The 16,645-nt window shown below is 42.5% G+C and overlaps 1 protein-coding gene across 1 annotated transcript in view; it reads left to right on the top strand.

The window, feature by feature from the left end:
• Window positions 1–108: 108 nt before the first annotated feature.
• The window catches only part of LOC124026778 (ATP-binding cassette sub-family C member 12-like), a 24,889-nt gene continuing 8,352 nt past the window's right edge, over window positions 109–16,645 (top strand). Inside the window, exons 1-4 of the mRNA XM_046339521.1 lie at window positions 109–115; window positions 330–419; window positions 4,289–4,478; window positions 14,453–14,612. Coding sequence (XP_046195477.1) covers window positions 339–419; window positions 4,289–4,478; window positions 14,453–14,612 — 431 coding nt within the window. The 5' untranslated portion in view covers window positions 109–115; window positions 330–338. The remainder of the gene's footprint in view (window positions 116–329; window positions 420–4,288; window positions 4,479–14,452; window positions 14,613–16,645) is intronic.

The raw sequence follows: 16,645 nt of genomic DNA, 5'->3' as shown, positions 1-16,645 counted from the left end.
GAAGAGTCTAATACTCCATACAGGTAGAGTCTAATACTCCATACAGGTAGAGTCTAATACTCCATACAGGTAGAGTCCAATACTCCATACAGGTAGAGTCTAATACACCATACAGGTAGAGTCTAATACACCATACAGGTAGAGTCTAATACACCATACAGGTAGAGTCTAATACTCCATACAGTACAGGAGAGTTTCAGGCCTACCAGTGATCAATATGACTCAATGCTGCCCCCTCGTGTTCTAACAGTAAACCTACAGTTAAGAGTTGTCAGATGACCAGTTGTGATGGAGTTTGTTGCCTGTGTTTTGTGTTATCTGTTGTCCAGTTGACAGGTATGCTCCAGTACGTGGTAAGGCTGTCTACGGAGCTGGAGGCCAAGTTCCTGTCAGTGGAGAGACTACAGGAGTACATCGAGGTGAGAACGTCAACACTTTCTATCTCTCAAATACACAAATAATGTCTTACCGTCTTCATGACCTTTTAATACACTACTATTCACCTGTCCAGAGTTGTGTCTCTGAGGTGTCCATGTTTCTGTCCAGGGTTGTGTCTCTGAGATGTCCATGTTTCTGTCCAGGGTTGTGTCTCTGAGATGTCCATGTTTCTGTCCAGGGTTGTGTCTCTGAGGTGTCCATGTTTCTGTCCAGGGTTGTGTCTCTGAGGTGTCCATGTTTCTGTCCAGGGTTGTGTCTCTGAAGGGTCCATGTTTCTGGCCAGGGTTGTGTCTCTGAGGTGTCCATGTTTCTGTCCAGGGTTGTGTCCCTGCGGAGTCCATGTTTCTGTCCAGGGTTGTGTCTCTGAGATGTCCATGTTTCTGTCCAGGGTTGTGTCTCTGAGGTGTCCATGTTTCTGTCCAGGGTTGTGTCTCTGAGATGTTCATGTTTCTGTCCAGGGTTGTGTCTCTGAGGTATCCATTTTTCTGTCCAGGGTTGTGTCTCTGAGATGTCCATGTTTCTGTCCAGGGTTGTGTCTCTGAGGTGTCCATGTTTCTGTCCAGGGTTGTGTCTCTGAGGTGTCCATGTTTCTGTCCAGGGTTGTGTCCCTGAGGTGTCCATGTTTCTGTCCAGGGTTGTGTCTCTGAGGTGTCCATGTTTCTGTCCAGGGTTGTGTCTCTGAGGTGTCCATTTTTCTGTCCAGGGTTGTGTCTCTGAGGTGTCCATGTTTCTGTCCAGGGTTGTGTCTCTGAGGTTTCCATGTTTCTGTCCAGGGTTGTGTCTCTGAGGTGTCCATGTTTCTGTCCAGGGTTGTGTCTCTAAGGTGTCCATGTTTCTGTCCAGGGTTGTGTCTCTGAAGTGTCCATGTTTCTGGCCAGGGTTGTGTCTCTGAGATGTCCATGTTTCTGTCCAGGGTTGTGTCTCTGAGGTGTCCATGTTTCTGTCCAGGGTTGTGTCTCTGAGGTGTCCATGTTTCTGTCCAGGGTTGTGTCTCTGAGGTGTCCATGTTTCTGTCCAGGGTTGTGTCTCTGAGGTGTCCATGTTTCTGTCCAGGGTTGTGTCTCTGAGGTGTCCATGTTTCTGTCCAGGGTTGTGTCTCTGAGATGTCCATGTTTCTGTCCAGGGTTGTGTCTCTGAGGTGTCCATGTTTCTGTCCAGGGTTGTGTCTCTGAGGTTTCCATGTTTCTGTCCAGGGTTGTGTCTCTGAGGTGTCCATGTTTCTGTCCAGGGTTGTGTCTCTGAGGTGTCCATGTTTCTGTCCAGGGTTGTGTCTCTGAGATGTCCATGTTTCCCTCTCGCTCTCATCCAACACCTCCCACACTGCCCCTACTCGGATGGTATCGCGCCGTCCCAACCTTCGCTCTCTCTCCCCCGCTACTCTCTCCTCTTCCATCCTATCATCTCTTCCCTCCGCTCAAACCTTCTCCCACCTATCTCCTGATTCTGCCTCCTCAACCCTCCTCTCCTCCCTCTCTGCATCCCTTGACTCTCTATGTCCCCTATCCTCCAGGCCGGCTCGGTCCTCCCCTCCCGCTCCGTGGCTCGATGACTCATTGCGAGCTCACAGAACAGGGCTCCGGGCAGCCGAGCGGAAATGGAGGAAAACTCGCCTCCCTGCGGACCTGGCATCCTTTCACTCCCTCCTCTCTACATTTTCCTCCTCTGTCTCTGCTGCTAAAGCCACTTTCTACCACGCTAAATTCCAAGCTTCTGCCTCTAACCCTAGGAAGCTCTTTGCCACCTTCTCCTCCCTCCTGAATCCTCCGCCCCCTCCCCCCTCCTCCTCTCTGCAGATGACTTCGTCAACCATTTTGAAAAGAAGGTCGACGACATCCGATCCTCGTTTGCTAAGTCAAACGACACCGCTGGTTCTGCTCACACTGCCCTACCCTATGCTCTGACCTCTTTCTCCCCTCTCTCTCCAGATGAAATCTCGCGTCTTGTGACGGCCGGCCGCCCAACAACCTGCCCGCTTGACCCTATCCCCTCCTCTCTTCTCCAGACCATTTCCGGAGACCTTCTCCCTTACCTCACCTCGCTCATCAACTCATCCCTGACCGTTGGCTACGTCCCTTCCGTCTTCAAGAGAGCGAGAGTTGCACCCCTTCTGAAAAAACCTACACTCGATCCCTCCGATGTCAACAATTACAGACCAGTATCCCTTCTTTCTTTTCTCTCCAAAACTCTTGAACGTGCCGTCCTTGGCCAGCTCTCCCGCTATCTCTCTCTGAATGACCTTCTTGATCCAAATCAGTCAGGTTTCAAGACTAGTCATTCAACTGAGACTGCTCTCCTCTGTATCACGGAGGCGCTCCGCACTGCTAAAGCTAACTCTCTCTCCTCTGCTCTCATCCTTCTAGATCTATCGGCTGCCTTCGATACTGTGAACCATCAGATCCTCCTCTCCACCCTCTCCGAGTTGGGCATCTCCGGCGCGGCCCACGCTTGGATTGCGTCCTACCTGACAGGTCGTTCCTACCAGGTGGCGTGGCGAGAATCTGTCTCCTCACCACGCGCTCTCACCACTGGTGTCCCCAGGGCTCTGTTCTTGGCCCTCTCCTATTCTCGCTATACACCAAGTCACTTGGCTCTGTCATAACCTCACATGGTCTCTCTTATCATTGCTATGCAGACGACACACAATTAATCTTCTCCTTTCCCCCTTCTGATGACCAGGTGGCGAATCGCATCTCTGCATGTCTGGCAGACATATCAGTGTGGATGACGGATCACCACCTCAAGCTGAACCTCGGCAAGACGGAGCTGCTCTTCCTCCCGGGGAAGGACTGCCCGTTCCATGATCTCGCCATCACGGTTGACAACTCCACTGTGTCCTCCTCCCAGAGCGCCAAGAACCTTGGTGTGATCCTGGACAACACCCTGTCGTTCTCAACTAACATCAAGGCGGTGGCCCGTTCCTGTAGGTTCATGCTCTACAACATCCGCAGAGTACGACCCTGCCTCACACAGGAAGCGGCGCAGGTCCTAATCCAGGCACTTGTCATCTCCCGTCTGGATTACTGCAACTCGCTGTTGGCTGGGCTCCCTGCCTGTGCCATTAAACCCCTTCAACTCATCCAGAACGCCGCAGCCCGTCTGGTGTTCAACCTTCCCAAGTTCTCTCACGTCACCCCGCTCCTCCGTTCTCTCCACTGGCTTCCAGTTGAAGCTCGCATCCGCTACAAGACCATGGTGCTTGCCTACGGAGCTGTGAGGGGAACGGCACCTCAGTACCTCCAGGCTCTGATCAGGCCCTACACCCAAACAAGGGCACTGCGTTCATCCACCTCTGGCCTGCTCGCCTCCCTACCACTGAGGAAGTACAGCTCCCGCTCAGCCCAGTCAAAACTGTTCGCTGCCCTGGCCCCCCAATGGTGGAACAAACTCCCTCACGACGCCAGGACAGCGGAGTCAATCACCACCTTCCGGAGACACCTGAAACCCCACCTCTTTAAGGAATACCTAGGATAGGTTAAGTAATCCCTCTCACCCCACCCCCCCTAAGTTTTAGATGCACTATTGTTAAGTGACTGTCCCACTGGATGTCATAAGGTGAATGCACCAATTTGTAAGTCGCTCTGGATAAGAGCGTCTGCTAAATGACTTAAATGTAAAATGTAAATGTAATGTTTCTGTCCAGGGTTGTGTCTCTGAGGTGTCCATGTTTCTGTCCAGGGTTGTGTCTCTAAGGTGTCCATGTTTCTGTCCAGGGTTGTGTCTCTGAGGTGTCCATGTTTCTGTCCAGGGTTGTGTCTCTGAGGTGTCCATGTTTCTGTCCAGGGTTGTGTCTCTGAGGTGTCCATGTTTCTGTCCAGGGTTGTGTCTCTGAGGAGTCCATGTTTCTGTCCAGGGTTGTGTCTCTGAGGCGCCCAGGAGAGTTAAAGACGCCCTCATCCCAGAGGGTTGGCCTCATAAAGGGGCCATCTCCTTTAAGGACTATACGATGAGGTACAGAGCGAACACTCCCATCGTGCTCGATGGACTCCAGCTCAACATCCAGCCCAGGGAGAAGCTGGGCATCGTGGGGAGGACAGGCTCTGGTAAGACCTCAGTCCAACTCATTGTCAGAGTTGTTTGTGTCTATGCCTGCTGCTGGTGGCTAAGTGTATTTCACAGGCTCCGGTAAGACCTCAGTTTAGACCACCTACTCACTGTCGTAATGCTAACATGAAACACCACAGTGAACATTGTCATTGTGATATATTGTGGCATTTGGAAAGTATTCAGATCACATTTTGTTACATTACAAACTTATTCTAAAATGGATTCAATAGTTTTTTTCCCTTGACCAATCTACACACAATCCTCCATAATGACATCACAATGCTCCATAATGACATCACAATACTCCATAATGACATCACAATGCTCCATAATGACATCACAATACTCCATAATGACATCACAATGCTCCATAATGACATCACAATGCTCCATAATGACATCACAATACTCCATAATGACATCACAATACTCCATAATGACATCACAATGCTCCATAATTCCAAAGCAAAAACAGGTTTTTAGACATTTTTGCAAATGTATTAATAGTAAAACACTGAAATAAAATTTAAATAACTGAAATATGACATTTACATAAGTATTCAGACCCTTTACTCAGTACTGTGTTAAAGCACCTTTGGCAGCGATTACATGACACTACAAGCTTGGCAGGCCTGTATTTGGGGAGTTTCTCCCTTGTTTTCTGCAGATCCTCTCAAACTCTGTCTGGTAGAATGGGTAGCATCACTGAATCATCTCCCAGTCCCTGCAGCTGAAAAACATCCCCACAGCATGATGCTGCCGCCACCATGCTTCACCGTAGGGATGGTATTGGCTTTCCTCCAGACATAACGCTTGGCATTCAGGCCAAAGAGTTCAATATTAGTTTCATCAGACCAGAGAATCTTCTTTCTCATGGTCAGAGTCCTTTAGGTGCCTTTTGGCAAAATCCAAGTGGGCTGTCATGTGCCTTTTACAGAGGACTGGCTTCCGTCTGGCTACTCTACCATAAAGGCCTGATTGGTGGAGTGCTGCAGAGATGGTTGTCCTTCTGGAAGGTTCTCCCTTCTCTGCAGTGGAACTCTGGAGCTCTGTCAGAGTGACCATTGGGTTCTTGGTCACCCCTCTGACCAAGGCCCTTCTCTCCGGATTGGTCAGTTTGGCCGGGTGGCCAGCTCTAGGAAGAGTCTTGGTGGTTCCAAACTTCTTCCATTTTAGAATGATGGAGGCCACTGTGTTCTTGAGGACCTTCAATGCTGCAAACATTTTGTTGGTACCCTTCCCCAGATCTGTGCCTTGACAAAATCTCGGAGCTCTACGAACAATTCCTTCGACCTCATGGATTGGTTTTTGCTCTGACATGCACTGTCAGCAGTGTGACCTTACATAGACAGGTGTGTGTATTTCCAAATCATGTCCAATCAATTGAATTTACCACAGGTGGACTCCAATCAAGTTGTAGAAACAGGATGCACCTGAGCTCAATTTTGAGTCTCATAGAAAAGGTTCTGAATACTTATGTATTTCTAAAAACCTGTTTTAGCTTTTTCGTTATGGGGTAATGTGTGTAGATTGATGAAGAATATACAAGAAGTGTTTGTCAATCGTCAGGCATCAGGTTGTTGTCTTTGTTTTATCTTCTGGTGTGACCTGGATGTGTTGTATATAACCTGGATGTACTGTATATAATCTGGATGTGACCTGGATGTGTTGTATATAACCTGGATGTACTGTATATAACCTGGATGTGTTGTTTATAACCTGGATGTGACCTGGATGTGTTGTATATGACCTGGATGTACTGTATATAACCTGGATGTGACCTGGATGTGACCTGGATGTGTTGTATATAACCTGGATGTGTTGTATATAACCTGGATGTGTTGTATATAACCTGGATGTACTGTATATAACCTGGATGTGACCTGGATGTGTGGTATATAACCTGGATGTGTTGTATATAACCTGGATGTACTGTATATAACCTGGATGTACTGTATATAACCTGGATGTGACCTGGATGTGTGGTATATAACCTGGATGTGTTGTATATAACCTGGATGTACTGTATATAACCTGGATGTACTGTATATAACCTGGATGTGACCTGGATGTACTGTATATAACCTAGATGTGACCTGGATGTGTTGTATATAACCTGGATGTGACCTGGATGTGTTGTATATTACCTGGATGTGACCTGGATGTGTTGTATATAACCTGGATGTGACCTGGATGTGACCTGGATGTGACATGCATGTGACATGGATGTGTTGTATGTAACCTGGATGTGACCTGGATGTGTATCTAGAACAATGTGTCAATACTGAGACAGCAGCTGTATATAACCTGGATATGACCTGGATGTGTTGTATTTAACCTGGATATGACCTGGATGTACTGTATATAACCTAGATGTGACCTGGATGTGTTGTATATAACCTAGATGTGACCTGGATGTGTTGTAAATAACCTGGATGTGACCTGGATGTGTATCTAGAACAATGTGTCAATACTGAGACAGCAGCTGTGTATAACCTGGATATGACGTGGATGTGTTGTATTTAACCTGGATGTGACGTGGATGTGTTGTATTTAACCTGGATGTGAACTGGATGTACTGTATTTAACCTGGATGTGTTGTATATAACCTGGATGTGACCTGGATGTGTTGTATATAACATGGATGTGTAGTATATAACCTGGATGTGTTGTATATAACCTGGATATGACCTGGATGTGTTGTATATAACCTGGATGTGTTGTATATAACCTGGATATGACCTGGATGTGTTGTATTTAACCTGGATGTGACCTGGATGTGTTGTATTTAACCTGGATGTGACCTGTATGTGTTGTATATACCCTGGGATGTGACCTGGGTGTGTTGTAAATAACATGGATGTGTAGTATATAACCTGGATGTGTTGTATATAACCTGCATGTGTTGTATATAACCTGGATGTACTGTATATAACCTGGATATGACCTGGATGTGTTGTATATAATCTAGATGTGTTGTATATAACCTAGATGTGACCTGGATGTGTTGTATATAACCTAGATGTGACCTGGATGTGTTGTAAATAACCTGGATGTGACCTGGATGTGTATCTAGAACAATGTGTCAATACTGAGACAGCAGCTGTATATAACCTGGATATGACCTGGATGTGTTGTATTTAACCTGGATGTGACCTGGATGTGTTGTATTTAACCTGGATGTGACCTGGATGTGTTGTATATAACATGGATGTGTTGTATATAACCTGGATGTGACCTGGATGTGTTGTATATAACATGGATGTGTTGTATATAACCTGGATGTGTTGTATATAACCTGGATATGACCTGGTTGTGTTGTATTTAACCTGGATGTGACCTGGATGTGTTGTATTTAACCTGGATGTGTTGTATTTAACCTGGATGTGTTGTATATAACCTGGATGTGACCTGGATGTACTGTATGTAACCTGGATGTGTTGTATATAACCTGGATGTGTTGTATGTAAACTGTATTTAACCTGGATGTGACCTGGATGTGTTGTATATAACCTGGATGTGTTGTATATAACCTGGATGTGACCTTGATGTGTTGTATATAACCTGGATGTGTTGTATATAACCTGGATGTGTTGTATATAACCTGGATGTGTTGTATATAACCTGGATGTGTTGTATATAACCTGGATGTGTTGTATATAACCTGTATGTGTTGTATATAAACTGGATGTGACCTGGATGTACTGTATATAACCTGGATGTGTTGTATATAACCTGGATTTGACCTGGATGTGTTGTATATAACCTGGATGTGACCTGGATGTGTTGTATATAACCTGGATGTGACCTGGATGTGTTGTATATAACCTGGATATGACCTGGGTGTACTGTATATAACCTGGATGTGTTTTATATAACCTGGATGTGACCTGTATGTGTTGTATATAACCTGTATGTGTTGTATATAACCTGGATGGGTTGTATATAACCTGGATGTGTAGTATATAACCTGGATGTGTTGTATATAACCTGGATGTGACCTGGATGTGTAGTATATAACCTGGATGTGTTGTATATAACCTGGATGTGACCTTGATGTGTTGTATATAACCTGGATGTGTTGTGTATAAACTGTATTTAACCTGGATGTGTTGTATATAACCTGGATGTGTTGTATGTAAACTGTATTTATCCTGGATGTGACCTGGATGTGTTGTATATAACCTGGATGTGTTGTATATAACCTGGATGTGACCTTGATGTGTTGTATATAACCTGGATGTGTTGTATATAACCTGGATGTGTTGTATATAACCTGGATGTGATCTTGATGTGTTGTATATAACCTGGATGTGTCGTATATAACCTGGATGTGTTGTGTATAACCTGGATGTGTTGTATATAACCTGGATGTGTTGTATATAACCTGGATGTGACCTGGATGTGTTGTATATAACCTGGGTGTGTTGTAAATAACATGGATGCGTACTATATAACCTGGATGTGTTGTACATAACCTGGATGTATTGTATATAACCTGAATGTGTTGTATATAACCTGGATGTGTTGTATATAACCTGGATGTATTGTATATAACCTGTATGTGTTGTATATAACCTGCATGTGTTGTACATAACCTGGATGTGTTGTATATAACCTGGATGTGTTGTATATAAACTGGATGTGTAGTATATAACCTGGAGGTACTGTTTATAACCTGAATGTGTAGTATACAACCTGGATGTGTTGTATATAACCTTTATGTGTTGTATATAACCTGGATGTGTTGTATATAACCTGGATGTATAGTCTATAACCTGGATGTGTTGTATATAAACTGTATTTAACCTGGATGTATAGTCTATAACCTGGGCATATTGTATATAACCTGGATGTGTTGTATATAAACTGGATGTGTTGTATATAACCTGGAGGTACTGTTTATAACCTGAATGTGTAGTATACAACCTGGATGTGTTGTATATAACCTGGATGTGTTGTATATAACCTGGATGTGTTGTATATAACCTGGATGTATAGTCTATAAACTGGATGTGTTGTATATAACCTGGATGTGTTGTATATAACCTGGATATGACCTGGTTGTGTTGTATTTAACCTGGATGTGACCTGGATGTGTTGTATTTAACCTGGATGTGTTGTATATAACCTGGATGTGACCTGGATGTACTGTATGTAACCTGGATGTGTTGTATATAACCTGGATGTGTTGTATGTAAACTGTATTTAACCTGGATGTGACCTGGATGTGTTGTATATAACCTGGATGTGTTGTATATAACCTGGATGTGACCTTGATGTGTTGTATATAACCTGGATGTGTTGTATATAACCTGGATGTGTTGTATATAACCTGGATGTGATCTTGATGTGTTGTATATAACCTGGATGTGTTGTATATAACCTGGATGTGTTGTATATAACCTGGATGTGTTGTATATAACCTGGATGTGTTGTATATAACCTGGATGTGTTGTATATAACCTGGATGTGTTGTATATAAACTGGATGTGACCTGGATGTACTGTATATAACCTGGATGTGTTGTATATAACCTGGATTTGACCTGGATGTGTTGTATATAACCTGGATGTGACCTGGATGTGTTGTATATAACCTGGTTGTGACCTGGATGTGTTGTATATAACCTGGATGTGACCTGGATGTGTTGTATATGACCTGGATGTACTGTATATAACCTGGATGTACTGTATATAACCTGGATGTGACCTGGATGTGTTGTATATAACCTGGATGTGACCTGGATGTGTTGTATATAACCTGGATGTGACCTGGATGTGTTGTATATAACCTGTATGTGTTGTATATAACCTTGATGTGACCTGGATGTACTGTATATAAACTCAATGTGTTGTATATAACCTGGATGTGACCTGGATGTGTTGTATATAACCTGGATATGACCTGGGTGTACTGTATATAACCTGGATGTGTTTTATATAACCTGGATGTGACCTGTATGTGTTGTATATAACCTGTATGTGTTGTATATAACCTGGATGGGTTGTATATAACCTGGATGTGTAGTATATAACCTGGATGTGTTGTATATAACCTGGATGTGACCTGGATGTGTAGTATATAACCTGGATGTGTTGTATATAACCTGGATGTGACCTTGATGTGTTGTATATAACCTGGATGTGTTGTGTATAAACTGTATTTAACCTGGATGTGTTGTATATAACCTGGATGTGTTGTATGTAAACTGTATTTATCCTGGATGTGACCTGGATGTGTTGTATATAACCTGGATGTGTTGTATATAACCTGGATGTGACCTTGATGTGTTGTATATAACCTGGATGTGTTGTATATAACCTGGATGTGTTGTATATAACCTGGATGTGATCTTGATGTGTTGTATATAACCTGGATGTGTCGTATATAACCTGGATGTGTTGTGTATAACCTGGATGTGTTGTATATAACCTGGATGTGTTGTATATAACCTGGATGTGACCTGGATGTGTTGTATATAACCTGGGTGTGTTGTAAATAAAATGGATGCGTACTATATAACCTGGATGTGTTGTACATAACCTGGATGTATTGTATATAACCTGAATGTGTTGTATATAACCTGGATGTGTTGTATATAACCTGGATGTATTGTATATAACCTGTATGTGTTGTATATAACCTGCATGTGTTGTACATAACCTGGATGTGTTGTATATAACCTGTATGTGTTGTATATAACCTGGATGTGTTGTATATAACCTGGATGTATAGTCTATAACCTGGATGTGTTGTATATAAACTGTATTTAACCTGGATGTATAGTCTATATCCTGGGCGTATTGTATATAACCTGGATGTGTTGTATATAAACTGGATGTGTTGTATATAACCTGGAGGTACTGTTTATAACCTGAATGTGTAGTATACAACCTGGATGTGTTGTATATAACCTGGATGTATAGTCTATAAACTGGATGTGTTGTATATAAACTGTATTTAACCTGGATGTATAGTCTATAAACTGGGTGTTTTGTATATAACCTGTATGTACTGTATGTAAATGTAATAACCTGGATGTGTTGTATATAAACTGTATTTAACCTGGATGTATTGTATACAACCTGGATGTGTTGTATATAAACTGTATTTAACCTGGATGTATTGTATATAACCTGGATGTGTTGTATATAAACTGTATTTAACCTGGATGTATTGTATATAACCTGGATGTATTGTATATAACCTGTATGTACTGTATATAACCTGTATGTGTTGTATATAACCTGGATGGGTTGTATATAACCTGGATGTGTAGTATATAACCTGGATGTGACCTGAATGTGTTGTATATAACCTGGATGTGTTGTATATAACCTGGATGTGTTGTGTATAACCTGGATGTGTTGTATATAACCTGTATGTGACCTGAATGTGTTGTATATAACCTGGATGTGTTGTATATAACCTGGATGTGACCTTGATGTGTTGTATATAACCTGGATGTGTTGTGTATAAACTGTATTTAACCTGGATGTGTTGTATATAACCTGGATGTGTTGTATGTAAACTGTATTTATCCTGGATGTGACCTGGATGTGTTGTATATAACCTGGATGTGTTGTATATAACCTGGATGTGACCTTGATGTGTTGTATATAACCTGGATGTGTTGTATATAACCTGGATGTGTTGTATATAACCTGGATGTGATCTTGATGTGTTGTATATAACCTGGATGTGTTGTATATAACCTGGATGTGTTGTGTATAACCTGGATGTGTTGTATATAACCTGGATGTGTTGTATATAACCTGGATGTGACCTGGATGTGTTGTATATAACCTGGGTGTGTTGTAAATAACATGGATGCGTACTATATAACCTGGATGTGTTGTACATAACCTGGATGTATTGTATATAACCTGAATGTGTTGTATATAACCTGGATGTATTGTATATAACCTGGATGTATTGTATATAACCTGTATGTGTTGTATATAACCTGCATGTGTTGTACATAACCTGGATGTGTTGTATATAACCTGGATGTATAGTCTATAACCTGGATGTGTTGTATATAAACTGTATTTAACCTGGATGTATAGTCTATAACCTGGGTGTATTGTATATAACCTGGATGTGTTGTATATAAACTGGATGTGTTGTATATAACCCGGAGGTACTGTTTATAACCTGAATGTGTAGTATACAACCTGGATGTGTTGTATATAACCTGGATGTGTTGTATATAACCTGGATGTGTTGTATATAACCTGGATGTATAGTCTATAACCTGGATGTGTTGTATATAAACTGTATTTAACCTGGATGTATAGTCTATAAACTGGGTGTTTTGTATATAACCTGTATGTACTGTATGTAAATGTAATAACCTGGATGTGTTGTATATAAACTGTATTTAACCTGGATGTATTGTATATAACCTGGATGTGTTGTATATAAACTGTATTTAACCTGGATGTATTGTATATAACCTGGATGTGTTGTATATAAACTGTATTTAACCTGGATGTATTGTATATAACCTGGATGTATTGTATATAACCTATATGTACTGTATATAACCTGGATGTGTTGTGTATAAACTGTATTTAACCTGGATGTGTTGTATATAACCTGGATGTGTTGTATATAAACTGTATATAACCTGGATGTGTTGTATATAAACTGTATTTAACCTGGATGTGTTGTATATAACCTGGATGTGTTGTATATAAACTGTATTTAACCTGGATGTGTTGTATATAACCTGGATGTGTTGTATGTAAACTGTATTTAACCTGGATGTGTTGTATATAAACTGTATTTAACCTGGATGTGTAGTATATAACCTGGATGTGTTGTATATAAACTGTATGTACTGTATATAACCTGGATGTGTTGTATATAACCTGTATGTACTGTATTTAACCTGGATGTATAGTCTATAACCTGGGTGTATTGTATATAACCTGTATGTACTGTATATAACCTGGATGTGTTGTATATAACCTGGATGTGTTGTATATAACCCGTATGTACTGTATATAACCTGGATGTGTTGTATATAACCTGTATGTACTGTATATAACCTGTATGTACTGTATATAACCTGTATGTACTGTATATAACCTGGATGTGTTGTATATAACCTGGATGTATTGTATATAACCTGTATGTACTGTATATAACCTGTATGTACTGTATATAACCTGGATGTGTTGTATATAACCTGGATGTGTTGTATATAACCTGTATATAACCTGGATGTATTGTATATAACCTGGGTGTATTGTATATAACCTGAATGTACTGTAAATAACCTGGATGTGTTGTATATAAACTGTATTTAACCTAGATGTGTTGTATATAACCTGTATGTACTGTATATAACCTGGATGTGTTGTATATAACCTGGATGTGTTGTATATAAACTGTATTTAATAATATAATAATAATAATAATATATGCTATTTAGCAGACGCTTTTATCCAAAGCGACTTACAGTCATGTGTGCATACATTCTACGTATGGGTGGTCCCGGGGATCGAACCCACTACCCTGGCATTACAAGCGCCATGCTCTACCAACTGAGCTACAGAAGGATGTACTGTATATAACCTGGATGTGTTGTATATAAACTGTATATAACCTGGATGTGTTGTATATAACCTGGATGTGTAGTATATAACCTGGATGTGTAGTATATAACCTGTATTTAACCTGGATGTGTTGTATATAACCTGTATTTAACCTGGATGTGTTGTATATAACCTGGATGTGTAGTATATAACCTGGATGTGTAGTATATAACCTGTATTTAACCTGGATGTGTTGTATATAACCTGTATTTAACCTGGATGTGTTGTATATAACCTGGATGTGTTGTATATAAACTGTATATAACCTGGATGTGTTGTATATAAACTGTATATAACCTGGATGTGTTGTATATAACCTGGATGTGTTGTATATAACCTGGATATTATATGTCACCCAACAGGGAAGTCTTCTTTAGGAGTGGCCCTGTTCCGCCTGGTGGAACCAGCTGCTGGGACGATCTTCATAGATGGGGTGGACACCAGTGCTATCGGCCTGGAGGACCTCCGCAGTAAACTATCAGTCATCCCCCAGGACCCTGTCCTATTCATCGGCACTGTCAGGTAATACCACTGTCTACACAGTACACTAGTCACCTATAGAAACAGACTGCATAGACCAGGTAATACCACTGTCTACACAGTACACTAGTCACCTATAGAAACAGACTGCATAGACCAGGTAATACCACTGTCTACACAGTACACTAGTCACCTATAGAAACAGACTGCATAGACCAGGTAATACCACTGTCTACACAGTACACTAGTCACCTATAGAAACAGACTGCATAGACCAGGTAATACCACTGTCTACACAGTACACTAGTCACCTATAGAAACAGACTGCATAGACCAGGTAATACCACTGTATACACAGTACACTAGTCACCTATAGAAACAGACTGCATAGACCAGGTAATACCACTGTCTACACAGTACACTAGTCACCTATAGAAACAGACAGAAACAGATTGTTGGAACATCGGGCATCTTGAAATAACTGCAGCTGTCGTTTACAACTGTCCTCTATCTGACTGGGTCCAGGTATGACCTCTCTGTCAGCCTGTATTACTGTGTCTCTACCTGACTGGGTCCAGGTATGACATCTCTGTCAGCCTGTATTACTGTGTCTCTATCTGACTGGGTCCAGGTATGACCTCTCTGTCAGCCTGTATTACTGTGTCTCTACCTGACTGGGTCCAGGTATGACCTCTCTGTCAGCCTGTATTACTGTGTCTCTATCTGACTGGGTCCAGGTGTGACCTCTCTGTCAGCCTGTATTACTGTGTCTCTATCTGACTGGGTCCAGGTGTGACCTCTCTGTCAGCCTGTATTACTGTGTCTCTATCTGACTGGGTCCAGGTATGACATCTCTGTCAGCCTGTATTACTGTGTCTCTACCTGACTGGGTCCAGGTATGACCTCTCTGTCAGCCTGTATTACTGTGTCTCTATCTGACTGGGTCCAGGTGTGACCTCTCTGTCAGCCTGTATTACTGTGTCTCTATCTGACTGGGTCCAGGTATGACCTCTCTGTCAGCCTGTATTACTGTGTCTCTATCTGACTGGGTCCAGGTATGACCTCTCTGTCAGCCTGTATTACTGTGTCTCTACCTGACTGGGTCCAGGTATGACCTCTCTGTCAGCCTGTATTACTGTGTCTCTACCTGACTGGGTCCAGGTATGACCTCTCTGTCAGCCTGTATTACTGTGTCTCTATCTGACTGGGTCCAGGTATGACCTCTCTGTCAGCCTGTATTACTGTGTCTCTACCTGACTGGGTCCAGGTGTGACCTCTCTGTCAGCCTGTATTACTGTGTCTCTATCTGACTGGGTCCAGGTGTGACCTCTCTGTCAGCCTGTATTACTGTGTCTCTATCTGACTGGGTCCAGGTATGACCTCTCTGTCAGCCTGTATTACTGTGTCTCTACTGACTGGGTCCAGGTATGACCTCTCTGTCAGCCTGTATTACTGTGTCTCTATCTGACTGGGTCCAGGTATGACCTCTCTGTCAGCCTGTATTACTGTGTCTCTATCTGACTGGGTCCAGGTATGACCTCTCTGTCAGCCTGTATTACTGTGTCTCTATCTGACTGGGTCCAGGTATGACCTCTCTGTCAGCCTGTATTACTGTGTCTCTATCTGACTGGGTCCAGGTATGACCTCTCTGTCAGCCTGTATTACTGTGTCTCTATCTGACTGGGTCCAGGTATGACCTCTCTGTCAGCCTGTATTACTGTGTCTCTATCTGACTGGGTCCAGGACTAGTTTCTCCAGGTATGACCTCTATGTCAGCCTGTATGTGTCTCTACCTGACTGGGTCCAGGTATGACCTCTCTGTCAGCCTGTATTACTGTGTCTCTACCTGACTGGGTCCAGGTATGACCTCTCTGTCAACCTGTATTACTGTGTCTCTATCTGACTGGGTCCAGGTATGACCTCTCTGTCAACCTGTATTACTGTGTCTCTATCTGACTGGGTCCAGGTATGACCTCTCTGTCAACCTGTATTACTGTGTCTCTATCTGACTGGGTCCAGGTATGACCTCTCTGTCAGCCTGTATTACTGTGTCTCTATCTGACTGGGTCCAGGTA

This window comes from Oncorhynchus gorbuscha, unplaced genomic scaffold (assembly GCF_021184085.1).
Source record: "Oncorhynchus gorbuscha isolate QuinsamMale2020 ecotype Even-year unplaced genomic scaffold, OgorEven_v1.0 Un_scaffold_2830, whole genome shotgun sequence".
Taxonomy (NCBI): Eukaryota; Metazoa; Chordata; class Actinopteri; order Salmoniformes; family Salmonidae; genus Oncorhynchus; species Oncorhynchus gorbuscha.
This window is presented reverse-complemented; position numbering and strand designations above follow the sequence as displayed.